The 17,612-nt window shown below is 29.6% G+C and overlaps 8 protein-coding genes across 8 annotated transcripts; 4 read left to right on the top strand and 4 right to left on the bottom strand. All coding sequences in view use genetic code 12, as the record gives it.

Moving 5' to 3' along the window:
- Positions 1-128: 128 nt before the first annotated feature.
- Positions 129-2,141, bottom strand: LRO1 (phospholipid:diacylglycerol acyltransferase; the record flags this gene model as incomplete). Its single annotated transcript, XM_051761532.1, has 1 exon — positions 129-2,141. The coding sequence occupies one exon, from the start codon at positions 2,139-2,141 to the stop codon at positions 129-131; it is 2,013 nt and encodes a 670-aa protein (XP_051621586.1).
- A 908-nt stretch (positions 2,142-3,049) lies between these two features.
- HMT1 (protein-arginine omega-N methyltransferase) lies at positions 3,050-4,069 on the top strand (the record flags this gene model as incomplete). The annotated part of the gene is made up of 1 exon (XM_051761533.1): positions 3,050-4,069. One exon carries the CDS (start codon positions 3,050-3,052, stop codon positions 4,067-4,069), a length of 1,020 nt encoding a protein of 339 aa, XP_051621587.1.
- Positions 4,070-4,919: 850 nt separating this feature from the next.
- On the top strand, positions 4,920-5,396 carry KGF54_001192 (peptide-methionine (R)-S-oxide reductase; the record flags this gene model as incomplete). Its single annotated transcript, XM_051761534.1, has 1 exon — positions 4,920-5,396. The coding sequence occupies one exon, from the start codon at positions 4,920-4,922 to the stop codon at positions 5,394-5,396; it is 477 nt and encodes a 158-aa protein (XP_051621588.1).
- Positions 5,397-6,023: 627 nt separating this feature from the next.
- Positions 6,024-6,965, bottom strand: KGF54_001193 (trans-2-enoyl-CoA reductase (NADPH); the record flags this gene model as incomplete). Its single annotated transcript, XM_051761535.1, has 1 exon — positions 6,024-6,965. One exon carries the CDS (start codon positions 6,963-6,965, stop codon positions 6,024-6,026), a length of 942 nt encoding a protein of 313 aa, XP_051621589.1.
- A 425-nt stretch (positions 6,966-7,390) lies between these two features.
- MBF1 (Mbf1p) lies at positions 7,391-7,843 on the top strand (the record flags this gene model as incomplete). Its single annotated transcript, XM_051761536.1, has 1 exon — positions 7,391-7,843. One exon carries the CDS (start codon positions 7,391-7,393, stop codon positions 7,841-7,843), a length of 453 nt encoding a protein of 150 aa, XP_051621590.1.
- A 47-nt stretch (positions 7,844-7,890) lies between these two features.
- KGF54_001195 (uncharacterized protein) lies at positions 7,891-9,159 on the bottom strand (the record flags this gene model as incomplete). Its single annotated transcript, XM_051761537.1, has 1 exon — positions 7,891-9,159. The coding sequence occupies one exon, from the start codon at positions 9,157-9,159 to the stop codon at positions 7,891-7,893; it is 1,269 nt and encodes a 422-aa protein (XP_051621591.1).
- Positions 9,160-9,705: 546 nt separating this feature from the next.
- Positions 9,706-10,017, bottom strand: KGF54_001196 (mitochondrial 37S ribosomal protein mS33; the record flags this gene model as incomplete). The annotated part of the gene is made up of 1 exon (XM_051761538.1): positions 9,706-10,017. The coding sequence occupies one exon, from the start codon at positions 10,015-10,017 to the stop codon at positions 9,706-9,708; it is 312 nt and encodes a 103-aa protein (XP_051621592.1).
- An 865-nt stretch (positions 10,018-10,882) lies between these two features.
- On the top strand, positions 10,883-17,569 carry CCH1 (Cch1p; the record flags this gene model as incomplete). The annotated part of the gene is made up of 1 exon (XM_051761539.1): positions 10,883-17,569. The coding sequence occupies one exon, from the start codon at positions 10,883-10,885 to the stop codon at positions 17,567-17,569; it is 6,687 nt and encodes a 2,228-aa protein (XP_051621593.1).
- Positions 17,570-17,612: the final 43 nt, after the last annotated feature.

A 17,612-nucleotide genomic window follows, 5' to 3' on the forward strand; every position in this document is an offset into this window, starting at 1 on the left:
TTGTAAAATATTAATTATATAACTCTTATATATATTACATAACATGATATTATTATTGTTATTTTTTATTATTATTATTACTATTATTATTATTATTACTATTATTATTGTTGTTATTATGGTTACTACTATATATCTAATTCATCAACAATTTGTTTTAAATTACTTACATATCTATTTTTTATTTTATCACCATTACCAGATACCACCGTCAAAATTAATTCATTTAATTCTGCACTACCTAAAATATCAACATGTTCAGCAGTTTTAGCACCACCTCTTAAATCAAATCTATCAGGTTCATGTTTAATTTCAACAACTGTAACTTTTAAATTTGATGGATTATATCTACTATTTTGTTTTTGCCATTCAATACACATTGTATGAGTTAATAAAGATACTGTACCATCACCATCACCTAAACTAACACCATCTGATGAATCTCTATCTATAACATAATCTAATTTAACTGATTTTTCTGCTGGAACATATCTATATGCTCTTTCGGTTGGATTACCAACTCCATAAAAACAATACATTTTTAAATCTGGTGCATTTGGTAATGCTGCTTCAAGAGGATTTACCCATTTTCTTGGTATATGATTATTTGCTAATAATTCTTTTGATGTTTTAGCAATACCATGACTATAACTTTCTTCAACTCTTTTTGAATACCATTTTGGTGAATCTTTTAAAAGTTTTTGTAAACTTTCATCTATTGTTACTTCATGTTCTGTACCATTTTTTTGTTTATATTTTATAAATGATCCAAAACTACCTGTTTTAGGACCATTAATAGTTTTTTCAGTATTATTTGTTTCTAAAGTATTTACTGGATCATCTGGTGCATGAGTTAAATTACCCCAAATTAAATCACCACCTTTTGGAAACATACTTGCAACACCTCCAAATGTTCTTAACATTTCAACTCTTTCTCTTCTACTAAAAAATTGTTCTAATCCATAAACAGCTAAAGCATTTAATTGTACCGTATCTTTCATTTCACCTGATATTAATGCAGGTATTGTTTTTGGAGTACCTAACATTGAACCACTAATATCAACTATTGCTTCAATATTATCATTTACCCAACTTGGACCACCATTTCCATAACCATTTGCTTCAACCCATTTTAAAAAATAAAATATAACTTGTGAACCCATTGAATGACCAACTAATACAGATTTTTGTCCAGTTGTTTTTTTACTCATTTCAATTTGAAATTTTAACTTACTGAAAAATCCATCTCTTTTTTCTAAATCTAAATATGTTAATCTCCAATCATATGCTGCAGAAATCATATTATCTGGACTATATCCGATAACTGCTAAATTTTGTAATATTTTATTCCAAATCCAATATCCAGCCATGAAAAAATCAGCAGCTTCAAATCCTTGAGCTGCTCTTATTTTAATATTTGGTGGATCCAATCCAGTTTCTTCATCTAATTTAATATTCTTTAACCAACATGCTTTATCTAAAATCATTGTTCTTAACATAAAGAATGATCCCCATAATCTTTTTCTAAAATATCCAATTGAAGGACAATCTCCCGTAGTGGTTGTTCCCCAAGATTCTAAACCAGTAGATATAACACCAGGTACCATAACAACATTATATTTTGCAGTATAATTTCTTGAAGCTTTTAATCTTTGTCCAACACTAAACAGATCAGCTGAACCATGTAATGAACCATCAGCATTATCAGCATCTTGTAAATATGATTGCATACCACTTGGTAAAATATCTTTCCAATTTTTCCAATCTTCAAATAATGAATTTAATTGATCAAAATTAACTAATCCATCTAAATCAGCTGGAAACAGTACTTTATTAGTCGAAAAAAATATTGTCAATGCTAAACCTAACAAAGCTCCTAATATAAACATTACTCTTCTTGATTCCCGAATTTTTTTCTTTTTCTTGTGTTTTTCATGATGATGATGTTTCTTATGGATTGAACTTCTACGATTAGAGTTGGGTGTTGTATCTTTTGTTCCATTACTTTGTTGATCATTGTGATCTATATCAAATTCCTTTGTATCATTTGATTTCTCGTTATTGTCTAAAGCAGTAGTAATTGAATTTGGTTGATCATCGTCTTTGGATGTGTTTGACTGTTTATTCTTAGTTGATGACATTAAGTTAAATCATAAACAAGATCAATTGTATAAGATGAGATGAATTAATTAAAGTAAGCAATTATTTAAAGTTATTGATATTATTTATATTTTTAGTTTGTGAAAAAAATAGAACTCAAAATCGAAAAAATAATCACAAAATAGGAAGTAAATTATTTTTAATCTATGTTTACATTTATCCGATGAATTAGGAAAAAAAAAATATGTCAAACTTGAAAAGAAATTATATACGAAGTGCAAGCATTGCAAGTGAACAACGTTGTAAATTTTGTAATAACGGTTGATTCTCAGCTCAAATTGTCTACATGTACAGGGAAATTTGTATCGACAAAACAACTAATTAAATTACTGTATTTCGATTCAATTTTTCAGCCATAATTTTTGCCAAATAATTCAAAAAACCTCGCTGCATATTAAACAAGACCTGGCAATTTTCAAATACCCACTAGATCCTAAACATTCGGTGATAACCTATATTCAACTGCTGAATTATTTAGGTGATGTTAAGTTTTCTTTTTTTTTGCAATCAATATGCATTTAAGTACAACTATAATAATTATAAACCTGACCTATATTAGGGACACCTAATGCAAATGGTGTCTTAAATGTTGATGAAAAACTTGTGCACGGTTAGTCAAAAAGTTAATTGGTATATAAAACCAGCAAAATTTTTTGACAGAAATTGGGCGTGTGGCGTAGTTGGTAGCGCGTTCCCTTAGCATGGGAAAGGTCATGAGTTCGATTCTTATCTCGTCCACTTCAGAGTCAAAGTTGTCTTTTTTTGTCTGTTTCACATCCATCGCGTAAAATCGATCTGACATTTTTTTTAATTTTTCAAATCTTGATTTATTTATAAAAAATTGGTCTCTTCGTCAATCATTTAACCAAAAACCCATCTTACCTACAACATGTCTGAATCAGCCACCGACAAATCCAAACTTAATCAATATGAACAACATTATTTTTCATCTTATGATCATTTTGGTATCCATGAAGAAATGTTAAAAGATACTGCACGTACATTAAGTTATAGAAATGCAATGTATAGAAATAAAGATGCTTTTAAAGATAAAATAGTTCTTGATGTTGGATGTGGTACTGGAATTCTTTCTATGTTTGCAGTAAAAGCTGGTGCAAAACACGTATATTCAGTTGATATGTCATCCATAATAGGTAAAGCAAAAGAAATTATTGAATTAAATGGATTTAGTGATAAAATTACTTTATTACAAGGAAAATTAGAAGACATTCAATTACCTGTTGATTCAGTTGATATTATAATTTCAGAATGGATGGGATATTTTTTACTTTATGAATCAATGCTAGATACCGTATTATATGCAAGAGATAAATATTTAGTTAAAGGTGGTTTAATATTACCAGATAAATGTCAAATGTTTATAGCTGGTATTGAAGATGGTCAATATAAAGAAGAAAAAATTCATTATTGGGAAGACGTTTATGGATTTGATTATTCACCATTTATTAAAACTGCAATGGAAGAACCTTTGGTAGATACTGTAAATAATCAAGCATTAATTACAGATAGTTATAAATTTTTTGAATTTGATATAAATACCGTTAAAAAGGAAGAATTAGCATTCAAAAGATCGTTTGAATTAAAAAGTATTGGTGATGATCAATGTCATGCTTATATAGTATATTGGGATGCAATTTTCCCAGGAAAAGAAAAAGTAGTATTACCAACTGGTCCAATGAACCATTATACACATTGGAAACAAACTGTATTTTATATGAATCAAGTATTAGAATTGAAAAAGGGAGATAAAATTATAGGAGAAATTGATGCTAGACCAAGCACTGTTAATCCAAGAGAATATGATATTGAACTTAAATGGGATTTAAAAACTGAAACTAAAGATAAATCAAGAGATCAAAATGGAGAATATAAATATTTCCTTCGTTAGTAATGAGGTTTTGCGTAGCTAGAAAAGATGTGTAGTAATGGATTTAATTCATAAAAGTTTTTCGGAAAAGTAAATACAATTTATCGTTATATCTCTTGATAAGTTTTTATACAACAGTATTCGCATCATCAAGTTGGCTCACATTAATGTTTTTAACGATTCATAAGACTGATAGTTTGCTATTTTTCAACACAAATGATCTCTAGATTTCAAACTTTAACATGTTTAGCCAATTGATACAAACATGAAAAATCAAATTTCTTTTGCAGCTAAGTTGATAAAAGTCTTGAATTTCTCAGCAACTATTCAAAAAGCAAAAGAATATCAAAGAGCGGGAGAGTATTACAGTTGATTAAAAAAGGCTGCAAATTGTCTAAATCATCGGTAGCCTTCAAAAAAATTACACCTGTTAGTAAAGTGAGTTGTTCGACCTTGATAAATAGAGGATATTAATTACGTTCTTGGTCTTAGACCCTTACAAGAGTACTGCCTTATTTATTCCTTTTATTTTTTTTAACGCGCAAGCTGGATAAATACTAAATAGATACTGATCTCGATTCAAAGCAAATAGTGTGAAAGTTCAGCTTTATCAAATTTGAACTGAAATTGAATTACCCCTAAACACCCCTTAGATGACCAAAAAATTTCAATTTTTTTATTTTTCGGATTTTAAAAAATACTTACTAATACTTTCATTGCTATCTTATCTTTTCACTATACACAACTATTTCTTCAAAAACAATTGCCACCGAATTCAAGTTGAAACCCATAAGCTAGATTTGCTCAAATCACAAAAGAAACAGGCTAACTTCACTTTCAATAATTCTAATAGATTAGGTTTTTTCACTGTATGATAAGATCAATCAAATTAATTCCTAAAATCTCAATCCGTCCACTCCCTGCTAGATACACTCAAATTATACGTAGAATGTCAGATAAAACAGAGCAAGAATGGAAATCATCCCTTACTCCTGAACAATATCACGTTTTAAGACAAAAAGGAACAGAAAGACCTTTCACCGGAGAATATACTGATTACTTTGCAGAAGGAACTTACAATTGTGCAGCATGTGGCAATCCGTTATACGATCTGTCTACAAAATTCAAGTCTCACTGTGGATGGGCATCTTTTTGGGCTGCTAGACCAGATTCTATCATTTTGCAAGAAGATAATCTGCATGGAATGCAAAGAACAGAGATCTTATGTGCCAAGTCAAAAAGTCACATTGGTCACTTATTCCATGAATATTACCCAAATAACCCTACTAATGATAGACATTGCGTTAATTCCGTGTCTTTAAAGTTTGTTCCGAAGGCTGAGAATTGAAGCGTTTTAGGTTTGTGAGAATATAGACGCATTACGTCGATGATGAGGTGGATTTTCTAGATGGGCTAATCAGAGGTATTTTTAACCTCATCCAAGTTGAACTTAGATGTTGCATTGTACAAACGGTGGGCTGATATTGTTACCAGCTATGCTAAATTTCTTCCTAAAATGCGCTGATTATTTTATATACAATAAGTACGAATAATCATGGCTTCAATACAAATAGTTAATTGATGAATGACTATAAGAATCTTATTTTTGAATTTATAAACCTTACATGAAGGACTAAACCAGTGTAAGTTTTGAATTACTCTAAATCTTGATCGAAGTATTTACAAGTGGCTCAATCGCTACCAGTGTTTCAGATCTTGTGACAGACAATTTTTGTGTCAAATTCTAAATTAGATCTCAAGATTCGAAGTTGGAATAAGGAACAATTACTACAAAAAATAAAACATACGAATGACAAGTATTTCTTTATACATTCTCTCAACTAAATATGAAAATAAACTTCTTCTCCGGCAAGCCGATTGAGTAAATTTATGAAACTACGCGAATAGCCAATGGATTATGATCACAAGATTTAGTGATGACGCATGATTGTAAGTATGATAGTTCTCCTTTTCCCTAGAGAATATATGGTATCATTACCTTTCTTTTTAATTTTTTATAATCATCACCAAAAGTTTTCAAATATCTTTTATGTTTCTTGACAGCCCAAAGCCACATTTGACCAGTACTTACAACAAAAAACACCCAAGCAGACCAATTACCTACTAATAAAGCATAAGCAAACCATGATAATGATTCAAAAAAGTAATTTGGACAAGAAACTAAATCAAATCCACAACCATGTGGTATAACATATTTTTTAGCATCTTGATTTCTTAAATCACTTAAGATTTTGTGAGTTGTGAAATTTGAGAATTCAGCAAATGCCCAAAGTAAAACTAATGAAATAGTAGCCCAATTTGGTAATTCATTGACGTGAAAAACATAACTCAAGATTCCAGTATAATGATTAGTTGGAGCATACACGAAGTAAGCTAAATTGAAGCCTGATAAAATCCAATAATGAGTTGAATTCTTGAAGATATTAAAAATTGGCATAGTCGCATTTGAGAATTTATGAACAAAAACAGTTTCATACTCACGTTTTAAGAAATGTAATAATACTAAATTAAATGCAATTGTTTGAGTAATAGTATGAGGAAATGGTTTTACACCATAGAATATACTAAAAAAATAAAATAATGGATGGAAAATAAATGGTCCGAAATATTCAACTAAAAACACAGTTCTCCATGAAATTTGGGGACCTAAATCCTTGGCATATAATTGAAAGTTTTCCGATCCTTTTGGAATACCATTTTGAGCGAAAGTTTCATGAGCTACTAATGGAACTTGTTTACCATTATGTAATTTTGTAATTCTTAACCTATGTTTTGAAATATGATTATCAATACTAAGCTCATCAATTAATTCTTGAACATATGAGTCAGTAGTCAATTCATTTGATGAATATGGTTTAATTGACTTAGAACGTGACTTGACCTCAATTGATGCCATTTTTTGTTGATTGGTTGTAAAGTTGATGGGTAAAACTCAAATTTGAAAACGAAATTATTCATGAATTTTCTTAAGGAGCAATCCATACTCAATTCATGTTCGCTACCAAGCCGGAAATGAAAGGGTCGTTGTTAGTCTAAGTAAACAATTATGTATAAAGCTCCACATCAACTAACATGAAGAGTGTGAAATACTCCACATAACATTGCTCATTGTGATAAGAGCTACATAAGCTATTTGGTCTTAGCACATTTATTGCATAGTGGATATTATCTAGAGAAGTCGTGTGATAAGAATTATTTGCAAGATCCCAGTACTGCATATAAAAAGGTGTGATCTAAAATTGTTGATTAAAGAAAAAAATTGAGTCAAATGTATCTTGCATTCGTTATTTAATAAACATCATAAATATTACAAATTAAACAATGTCAGATTGGGACTCAGTTACTATAATAGGTCAAAAAGCTAGAATTGGTGGTGGTGGACCAAGAGAAAATGTTGCAAAAACACAGTCACAGTTAAATGCTGCAAGAAGACAAGGTCTTGTGGTTGGAACTGAAAAAAAATATGGTACATCGAATACAAAGTCAAATCCAGAGGGTCAAAGATTAACAAAATTAGATGCTACTGATGATGTTGTCGCAGTTAAAAAAGTAGATACTAGTGTTGGAAAAGCTATTCAAAAAGCAAGACAAGAAAAGAAATTTACTCAAAAGGATTTAGCAACCAAAGTTAACGAAAAACCAAATGTTATTAATGATTATGAAGCTGGTAGAGCAGTACCAAATCAACAATTATTAGGTAAACTAGAAAGAGCATTAGGTGTTAAGTTAAGAGGTAAAAATATTGGTGAACCATTATTTGCTAAAAAATCATAAAGTATATAGAGTTACAGAATTATAATAAACGAAATGAAATGATCTATCTATTGTGCCTTCAATTTACATATGGCTTTTAACAAATTTTTCGTACTAGATGGTTCCTTTGGTGGTATTGTTAGATTATTAATATAATTTGAAACTTTCTTGTTCATTAGATCTCTCTCAGATTCGATTAATTTTGTGGCTTGTTCCATTTGATAACCTGTAAAATATAGTTTGTCAACACAAGGAATAGTATTTTTCAAGTTGTCATATGTAATATTATAAGTCTCTTCCACATAATTTGAGAATTCTTTGACTTGTACTTCGTCTGTGGGTATAATGTTCAATTTATTCATTGGTAATGATTGATTTTTAAAAGCTTCTTCCCATTCTAATTTTTCTCTTTTTAGCTCTTCAATTTTTTCTGAATAAATTCTTATATTTTCCAAATTAGTTTGATTTTGAGGATTTGGTAATAAAATGTCAGAATTATTAATATTAGTATCTTTCCAATCAATTGATATAGAATAATCTTTCAACAGCAGTATCAATTCTTCTTTTATTGTTCTTGCTATATTAAAAACCGTGTGATCTTCAATACGAAAATCAGCTTGTTCATTTTTCATTTCTTTTTCATATATGTCTAATTCTGCTTTCAAATTCCATATAAGTAATTGTCTCATTCTATCGGACTCTGGTACTGAATTATCAATATATTTATGATATGATGTTGATGGTACTTCTTGATGTGGTTCACCATCAAACCCACCTATTGAACTTACTCTTCTCCCACGATTGTAATATGACAGTCTTCTGCTTTGACTTCTACTTTGACTTTCATTTTTACTTTGACTTTGACTATGATGTATTTCTTTATTTAATTTCCTAAATGGTTCTAATTCTTGCTCATTTTCTCCAAGTGGTGATCTTAATTGGTTATCTTGTTTTCGAGATTTCTTCTTTGGTTGTTTTTTGGAAACTTGAGCTTTGAATATATCATCTGATGAATCACTAAAGTTATATTGTATATCATTATCACTAAATTGAGTTATTGGTGTGTTTAGTTTTCTCTTTTTGGGTAGTGGGGATACATCTCTCCGTATAAATAAATCATCATCAGAAGAAATAGATGCTTGTTTTGTACTTTGTGATCCCCCTTGAGATGAAAATAAACTTGATAATCTGTTGTCTCTTGTAAATATACTTTTCGAAGGTTGACTTTTTGATTGACTTTCATCCACAAGCTCACCCAATATATCCTTTGATTTACTCTTTGTTCTTTGAGTTTGTTTACGTGACTTACTAGTACCTCCCCTTTTTTTAGTCGCCATGTTTAGTTGTAATTTTATGTGAATTTCTATGATAGTTTTTAACTTTGAGATAGTTTATAAAATTTCTGTTTTGATTTCGTAAACTTTTTGTTACACAAAAGTATTACGCGTAATGTAATTTTTTATACCAAGAGACTTGATATTTGAATTATAAATTAAGTTGTTTTATTACATTGACGAGACTATTGAACGATAATTTTAGAATACAATGATAACTATAGAATCTCAATGCATCTTCTAACTTTTTTGGACCAATCTTTTGGAAAAGTCATTTTGCACAAGATTCGATATCTAAGATTTGGATCCTAATTGACGTACAGAGATGCCTAGAAAGTTTATTCTTTAATACTAGTTGGGTATTTGTTAATGAAGAGCCCATAAATAGCAACCTAATCGAGCACTCCTGGAATTGAACAAGTCTTGGGAAGGATTTGAAAAATCTTGAAATATCAAATATCTGACCTGAAAAGTGTATATTAACGATTACATTATACAATGATTTATTTACATGAACTGAAGTGAATATCGTGATACTGAAGTTATATTTCAAGCTTTTTTCTTCTTTGGTGCACCTTTATTTCTTCTTTTTCTATCTTCAACCATAAATGTTCTATGAGCTTCTCTTGGATCAACTAATTTTAATTCTGGAAACCATTTTTTGAAATCTTTGAAAGTGGGTACTGCATTGTTGTCTCCATAATATTTTATAACTTCTGGTCCTTTTAATGGAGCTTTTAAAATTTTTGCAGGATTTCTTCTTGCTGTAGGGTTCCAATATTCCTCAAATATTTCTGACGTAAGTTTTCTTGCTTGCGCTAATCGACTTTTAGATGGTAAACTTTTTAGTATTGATGACATAGTATTTATGGTTGTATGAATATTTTAAATTTGAATTTGATAATTTGTAGTAACTCCTTGATTTCTTTAGATTCAAAAAATTGAAAAAAAATTATTTTCAGATTGAGAATGAATTGGTAGCATAGATGTCTAAAATTTTTAGAACCGTTAAAACATGTGTTGAACCAAATTAAATCAAAGAGGTCAATTATACAAATGTACATACGACGATAAAGTCTGGAGTAAGAATGAACATACGTATATTTTCTGAGTGTATTGCTTTGGTGCTGTTTAATCAAATATTTTCGTTGTAACGCAGATTATTTTGTAATTCCTATTTGAAAGGCTCAGCCATTTTATTAAATTCTGAAAAGAATAACTATGATGGTAAAGCTTACCAAGTGAATCGTGGATTGATACCTGAGTATACTAAATGGTTTAAAATACAACTTTTTGATTCTACATTAATTATTGACTCGTAAGTATATTATATAATCTTGACTTTTTCGTTTTTTTAATTTCATTAAAATTCATATTTAAAGATCTTAAGGAAATCTGATTTTTAAATTGTAATAATATTAATATTATATTTTTTTTTTACAACCAAAACTTGTAATTAATTTCAAATAATTTTTATATATAATTACCATTTCATTACTTAACAGACTATATTGATTATAGCTATCCATTTACAATTTTTTATAAGACTAACTAGATTCAAAACTTTCATCTTCATTTCATTTCTTAATTTAAAAATATAATCATTGATTATTACTATATATTTTATACAAAATTCCTCACGTACATGATTTAAATTTTAAGCTTTCGACTTTGACAAAAACACAACAATTGAACTTGAAGTACCAACATACCTGTCAATTTTCAAATGGATAAAAATCACATTTTGAAGAGGGACTCTGATTTTTTTGTACTGCTGGAAACTTATGAATCTTCATCTTCATCACAAAATGTCACAGATAATAATTATAATTCAGATCAAAATGTGATAGACGAAGAGTACGATCCAAATAAATTATATAACCCTTTTAATGAGAATAGAAAATCAGTATTTAGTGATGATAATTTCTTAAAAGTCGGCAGTTCAAAAAACCATATTTCCTTTTTTGATAGATCATTACAATCATCACCAATTCTACAGGATAATTTAAGTGATAATGATTTTGAAGATCTAAAACAAGGATTAGAATTTGCATTAGGTAAAACAAACGAAGAAGCGAATTGGTTCCCAGTATCACAGTCGTATAAAAATACATCACAAAATATTTCAAGAGATAATATCAGCTCAGCACCTAGCGTTAAAGAACCTATACCGACTAAAATGAACGCTGATCATACATCTAATATACCACTTGAAGATTTAGATTTTTCCCGACCTAGTTACTCAAGAAGTCAGACCCAACAATCTCATCATTCCACTAATTCAAGATCACCTATAAAAGAAGAAGGAGATACTAGATCACTAAAACCACAAAATTCCAATAACAGTAATTATATCAAAAATGATTATTTTTATCAACCAAGTCCAATACATCTTGAAGAGGGTCTCCTCAATCCTGAAAAAATGAAAGAACCAACTTCTCCAGGTACTTCTCGTATTGCTGATGCCATTGCAAGAATTTCAAATCGTATTGCAGGTACAGGAGATGGAGATGTGAAGAAAGATGACCATCCTGATCAATCTAGTTTGATAAATGTACAATCAAGAGGAAGCTCACAACTAAAAACACCAGTCAAAGAGCATTTTTCATTTTTCGAAGAAGATAATGAACTATCACCATCAAAACAAAGTATAAAGAAAGAAGTTCCAAATGTATCAATCACTACTGATAAAGGTGGATCAATGTATAATGAAACAACAATATCTCAGGGGTTAGGTGTTTACCTAAGAAATTCAAATCAATCAAGTCAGGTAGATATTAATAATGATGTAGATGTAACAAGTCAAATGTCTTTAATGCATGATATTGAAAGTGTCAAAAAGCCTACTGGCAAAATAAAACTGAGACTATATGGAAATACATTATTCATTTTCTCACCAAACTCAAAAATCAGAAGAATTTGTCATAAATTTATTGAGAACCAATTTTCAAGTCTGTTCATATTGTTCATATTAATTTTACAAGTCTGCTTGCTAAGTTATAGACAATGGGATCCAGCAAATTTACAAGGTTACTTCGTTGCAGGTTATAATTGGGCAGATTATATCTTAATTTTAATCAATATTATTTATACCATAGAAATAGCATTACAAGTTATAAGTTATGGGCTTATAATTGATTCAGAATTGTTTAAAGAGTTGGTTCTTCCTTACCCTTCTGGTCACTTTGATCAGTTTTGGCAAAATTTAGGTAACATTTACAACTTCCTTCTAAATGTGCCATTTCTTGGAAAAAAGAAAGGTAAACATGTTTACAGTGATTCAAAGCACAAACTCCATGAAGGATCTTCAGAATCAAGTAGTGATGATCAAGGTGACGTCATAAATGACATAGATATTGATGAAAGTTTTAATAAACTTTTAGAAAGAAGGTCATCTGTAAATTCTTATGATTTATCCAAAAAATATGAATTCGATCTGTATCATGATGAAATAACGTCTCCCAAAATTAAAACCATCAAAGATGAACCACGATTTAAATTAAGATCAACCAATACATTTTTCAAAACAGATCAAGATAAAATAAACCCATCACAATTGAAAAGAGCGTATTTAAGAAGTAGTTGGCATAGATTAGATTTTGTATCTACCTTTTGTTTCTGGATTTCTTTGCTATTATCAATTGATCAATATGACGCAAAACACCACATAATGTTATTCAGAGCTTTAAGCTGTATGAGAATCTTAAGATTGTGTAATTTAACTGCAGGTACAACGACTATTCTCACAGCATGTAAAAGTGCTATACCTCAACTAATTGACGTTTCAATTTTTATAGCATGTTTTTGGTTATTTTTTGGTATAATTGGAGTTCAATCATTTAAATCATCGTTAACACGTCATTGTGTATGGACCAATCCAAATGATTCTTCTGATACATATGTAAATGATGATCTGTATTGTGGCTCATTCATAGGTCTTGATGGACTGATCAGATCATATATAACAAGAGATGGACATCCATCAGGTGTTTTAAAAGGTTATAGATGTCCAATGTATTCTCGATGTGTCTCAGGTGATAATCCTTATAATGGTACAGTTAGTTTTGATAATATCTTACAATCTTTACAAATGGTTTTTGTAGTTATGAGTGCAAATACATTTACTGATATCATGTATCAAACAATGGATTCTGATAATATGGCAGCTTGCTTATTTTTCATTGGATGTATTTTTGTTTTGACAGTGTGGTTACTTAACGTATTCATTGCTGTAATTGTTTCCTCATTCAATATGACAAGATTAAAAGCCGACGAAGCAAAACAAAGTATAGCAAATAAAAAAATTTTGAAATTCTTTGGATTCGATCAAGATCCATTGCTGCACACTGAAAGAATTAAACAATTGAAAACCCAAAACGTTTTTCTTAAATACTACTATAGATTTGAATTTATATTTGTTATTGTTATTGCAGTAAGCTTATTTGTTCAATGTTTTAGAAGTTATAGTATGTCGGATCATCGTCGTCATTTATTATATCGATTTGAAGTTGGTTTTACAATTGTTTTTTTGGTAGAGATTATTATTAGGTTTTTATTTTATTATCCAAAATGGAGAGTATTTTTTCAGATGAAAAGAAATTGCTTTGATTTAATTTTAGCAATTATATGTACAATAATGGTGATTAACCCGGTTAAAAATAGGTTGGGCCATGCTTATTATTGGATGACAGTGTTTCAGTTAATGAGATTTTATAGAGTTGTATTAGCAACTGCAATTACAAGAAATTTATGGTTGAAAATAATGAGTAATTTTAAAGCTATTTTTGATTTAGCTTTTCTTTACTTCATTTTATTATTTTTAATGAGTATCATTATGTCACGTTATTTTGAAGGAGCTATACCAGAAGATGCTTTGGATGATGTTGATTTTCCCATGAACACTTTACCCGCTTCATTTATTGCTTTGTATGTTATAACTTCGACTGAGAATTGGACAAATGTAATGTATTCACTTCAAGAATATGCCACTACTACATCATCAAGATCATTTGGATCTGTACTTTTAATTATGTGGTTTATGTTATCTAATATGATAATATTGAACATTTTCATTGCTGTTATCGCAAAAACTTTAGAAGTATCAGAAGAAGGTAAAAGAAAACAACAATTGTATCAATTCATTGAGGTAATGACAAGTAAATTAACAAATGTAGATGAAGGATCTGGATTATTAAAAAAAATTAAAACAAAACTTTTTAGGAGAAGAGAACGGAAAGATGAGTTGGAACAAGCCGTAGTTAATTTATTACTAAGTGGTACAGCTGTTCAAGAATTTTTAGATAAAGATTTGCAAGATCAAATTGTCGAGGAAGACGAAGCTCAAAGTAAAGTCAATCAATTACCATCAAATGTAGTGCACAGATGGTTTGTTGTTACTTACTCAAGAATTGCTAACGCCTTAAAAAATCCATTCCATTCAAGTTTCAACAGTCAAGCAAATTTCAAGTTGGATAATTTTGAGCCTTCATCATTTGCCAAAAATATAATTAAAGAAAGAAATGTTTTAATTCATAAGCAAACCGAATTTTTAAAGAAAAATCCAAGATATAATTATGTCTTTTATATTATGGGTCCAAGACATAAAATTAGACGTTTATGTCAAAGAATGGTGAAACCAAGTTTTGGTGAAAGAATTGACGGAGTTCCTCCATATAGACCTGTTTCTGAATCATTAGTCGTGTTAACGTTCATTGCTACCGTTGGATTAGTGGTACTTGCTTGTTATATGACACCTATTTTTAGAATGAAAGAAGCTCACCTGAACTGGATTTTTTGGTCCGAATATACTTTTGCAGTTGTTTTCACCGTTGAATTTATTATAAAAGTTTTAGCGGATGGCTTCATCTTTACACCAAATGCATATTGTCGATCATCTTGGAATTTGATTGATTTAGTGGTTTTAATATCTTTGTGGATTGAAGCACTTGCTTATCTTAAAAACGATGGTGATTTATCAAGAATTGTTCGAGGATTAAAAGCTTTGAGAGCTTTAAGATTGTTAACAATTAGTGAAACTGCTAAATCCAACTTTCATAATACAATGATTGCAGGTTTTGGGAAAATTATTAATGCTGCCATAATATCGCTTTGTTTATTATTTCCTTTTTCAATTTGGGGTTTGAATATTTTCAATGGTCGTCTAGGTTATTGTATTGATGGTAATTCAAATCTAGAAGATTGTTACGATGAATACGCTGGTGAAGTTTTCAACTGGGAGATAGTTAGTCCAAATGTTTATACAAATCCTCAATTAGAGTTCAATAGATTTGCAACTTCATTTGCTACTTTGTTTGAAATTGTTTCATTGGAAGGTTGGACCGATCTATTAAAAAATTTGATGGCAAGTACTGGAGTAGGAACAGTTCCTGAAACAAATGCTACGCCATTCAATGGTTTCTTTATTGTTTTATTCAATTTCATTAGTATTGTTTTCATTTTAACCCTTTTCATATCAGTTATTATTAGTAATTATTCAAGGACTACAGGAAGGGCTTATATGACAACAGATCAAATTGCTTGGTATCAAGTTAAAAAAATATTAATTCAAGTTCAACCATCTAAGAGAAAAGATCATAAGTCGTTGTCTAAATTTAGAAAATTCTGTTATAAAATGACGGTAGAGAAGAACGCTGTTTGGATAAGAATTTTGAATTGTACATTGTTTTTACACACAATAGCACTTTTGTTAGAATGCTTTCCATCATATGAGGGATTAAATAATTTTAGAATAGCCATTTATACAATTGCATCTGCTATTTTTTTCATCAATGCTTTAATGTTAGTAGTAGGTCAAGGGTTGAGAACTTTTGCTCATTACAAGTGGAATATATTTAATTTGGTGGTTTCGTTTAGTGCTTTCCTTACAACGTTGATTGCATTTGGTACACCTCCAGAATCACCATTTGCAAATTTTAATAAATTGTTTTTGGTGATAATGCTTTTATTTGTTATCCCAAGAAGTAATAGATTATCTCAATTGTTAAGATTTGCATCAGCATCATTACCTTCAATTTTATCATTATCATTCACATGGATTATAATATTTTTGGTCTTTGCAATTGCTTTAAACCAAATATTTGGTTTAACTAAAATTGGTCCAAATGGTTCAGGTAACATAAATTTAAGATCAGTACCTAAAACTTTAATTGTTTTATTCAGATGCAGTTTTGGAGAAGGTTGGAATTATATAATGCAAGATTATACTTTGAGTTCACCGTTTTGTACTGCTGAGGATAGTTTAGATCGTAATGATTGTGGAAGTAAACAGTATGCATACATTTTATTCATTGCTTGGAATATTATTTCAATGTATATTTTCCTTAATATGTTCATATCGTTGATTTTGGACAGTTTTGACTATATAAATCAAAGATCAAATTACAGTTTATTAATTCAAAGAGAAGAAATTAGAAAATTCAAAAAAACTTGGCAAAAATTTGATCCTGAAGGTTCTGGATTTATCAAACCAATTGAGTTACCAAGATTTTTACATTCACTAGAAGGTGCATTATCGTTTCATTTTTATACAGGCCAATTAGAAATTAAAGAACTTCGTCGTAGATGGGTTAAGCAAAATTCAGATGATCCTTATGATGTAACTGTTAATTATGATGCTATTGAAGAAACTATGGATCAAATGGATATTGGTAAGATTAGACAACGTAGAAAAGATTATGAAATGTTTGTTGAAGAAGCATTATTGAATATGGAATTGAATAATGATCCAGGTATTTCATTTACAAGAATTATTTTGCAACTTCCATTATACACTACTTTTGATACCGGTACATGTTTCAATTTAATTGATTATTTGGAGAGGAGATTATTGATTAGTAAAGTTATGAAAAAAGTCCACACTAAAAAAGTTTTTGAAACAATTGCTGCATATGCCTGTCGTTGGAAGTATCAACAAAATAAAAAACATGGTATAAGAGATGATAATATAGCATTTGATAAAGAACTAAAGCGAAACAGTTACTTGGCTAATGAAAACATAAAAATTAACACAAATTTACCACCTGCAATTTATGTCAATGATGAAGCAGAATCTAATGAAGAAGACTTTGAAAAACAAATACCAGCTAAAAGAAATTCAGTCATTTACGGAGATCATAGTATGACAAGTGGGATATATTATCCAAATTCTCCTATCGTTCATACATCCAATAATAGCAATAAATTGAGATCCCCAACAAGATCAAAAAGACCAAGTTTAACAATAAATGTTCCGTCAATGAACGAAGTAATCGATGATGATATAACAAGATCACCATTTGAAGATGAAAATCAAGATCCATTTGAAGATGATAAAATTCAGGAAATTTTAGAAACTTCATCATGGAGAGATGCCTTAGAGGAAGTTAGATCAACAAATCAAAAGAAAAAAAAATAGAAATATAAAATATTTAAGGTTTAATTTATAGAATTATTATAAT

The sequence above is a fragment of the Candida jiufengensis genome (genome assembly GCF_024610255.1).
Source record: "Candida jiufengensis strain CBS 10846 chromosome Unknown scaffold6, whole genome shotgun sequence".
Lineage (NCBI taxonomy): Eukaryota > Fungi > Ascomycota > Pichiomycetes > Serinales > Debaryomycetaceae > Lodderomyces > Lodderomyces jiufengensis.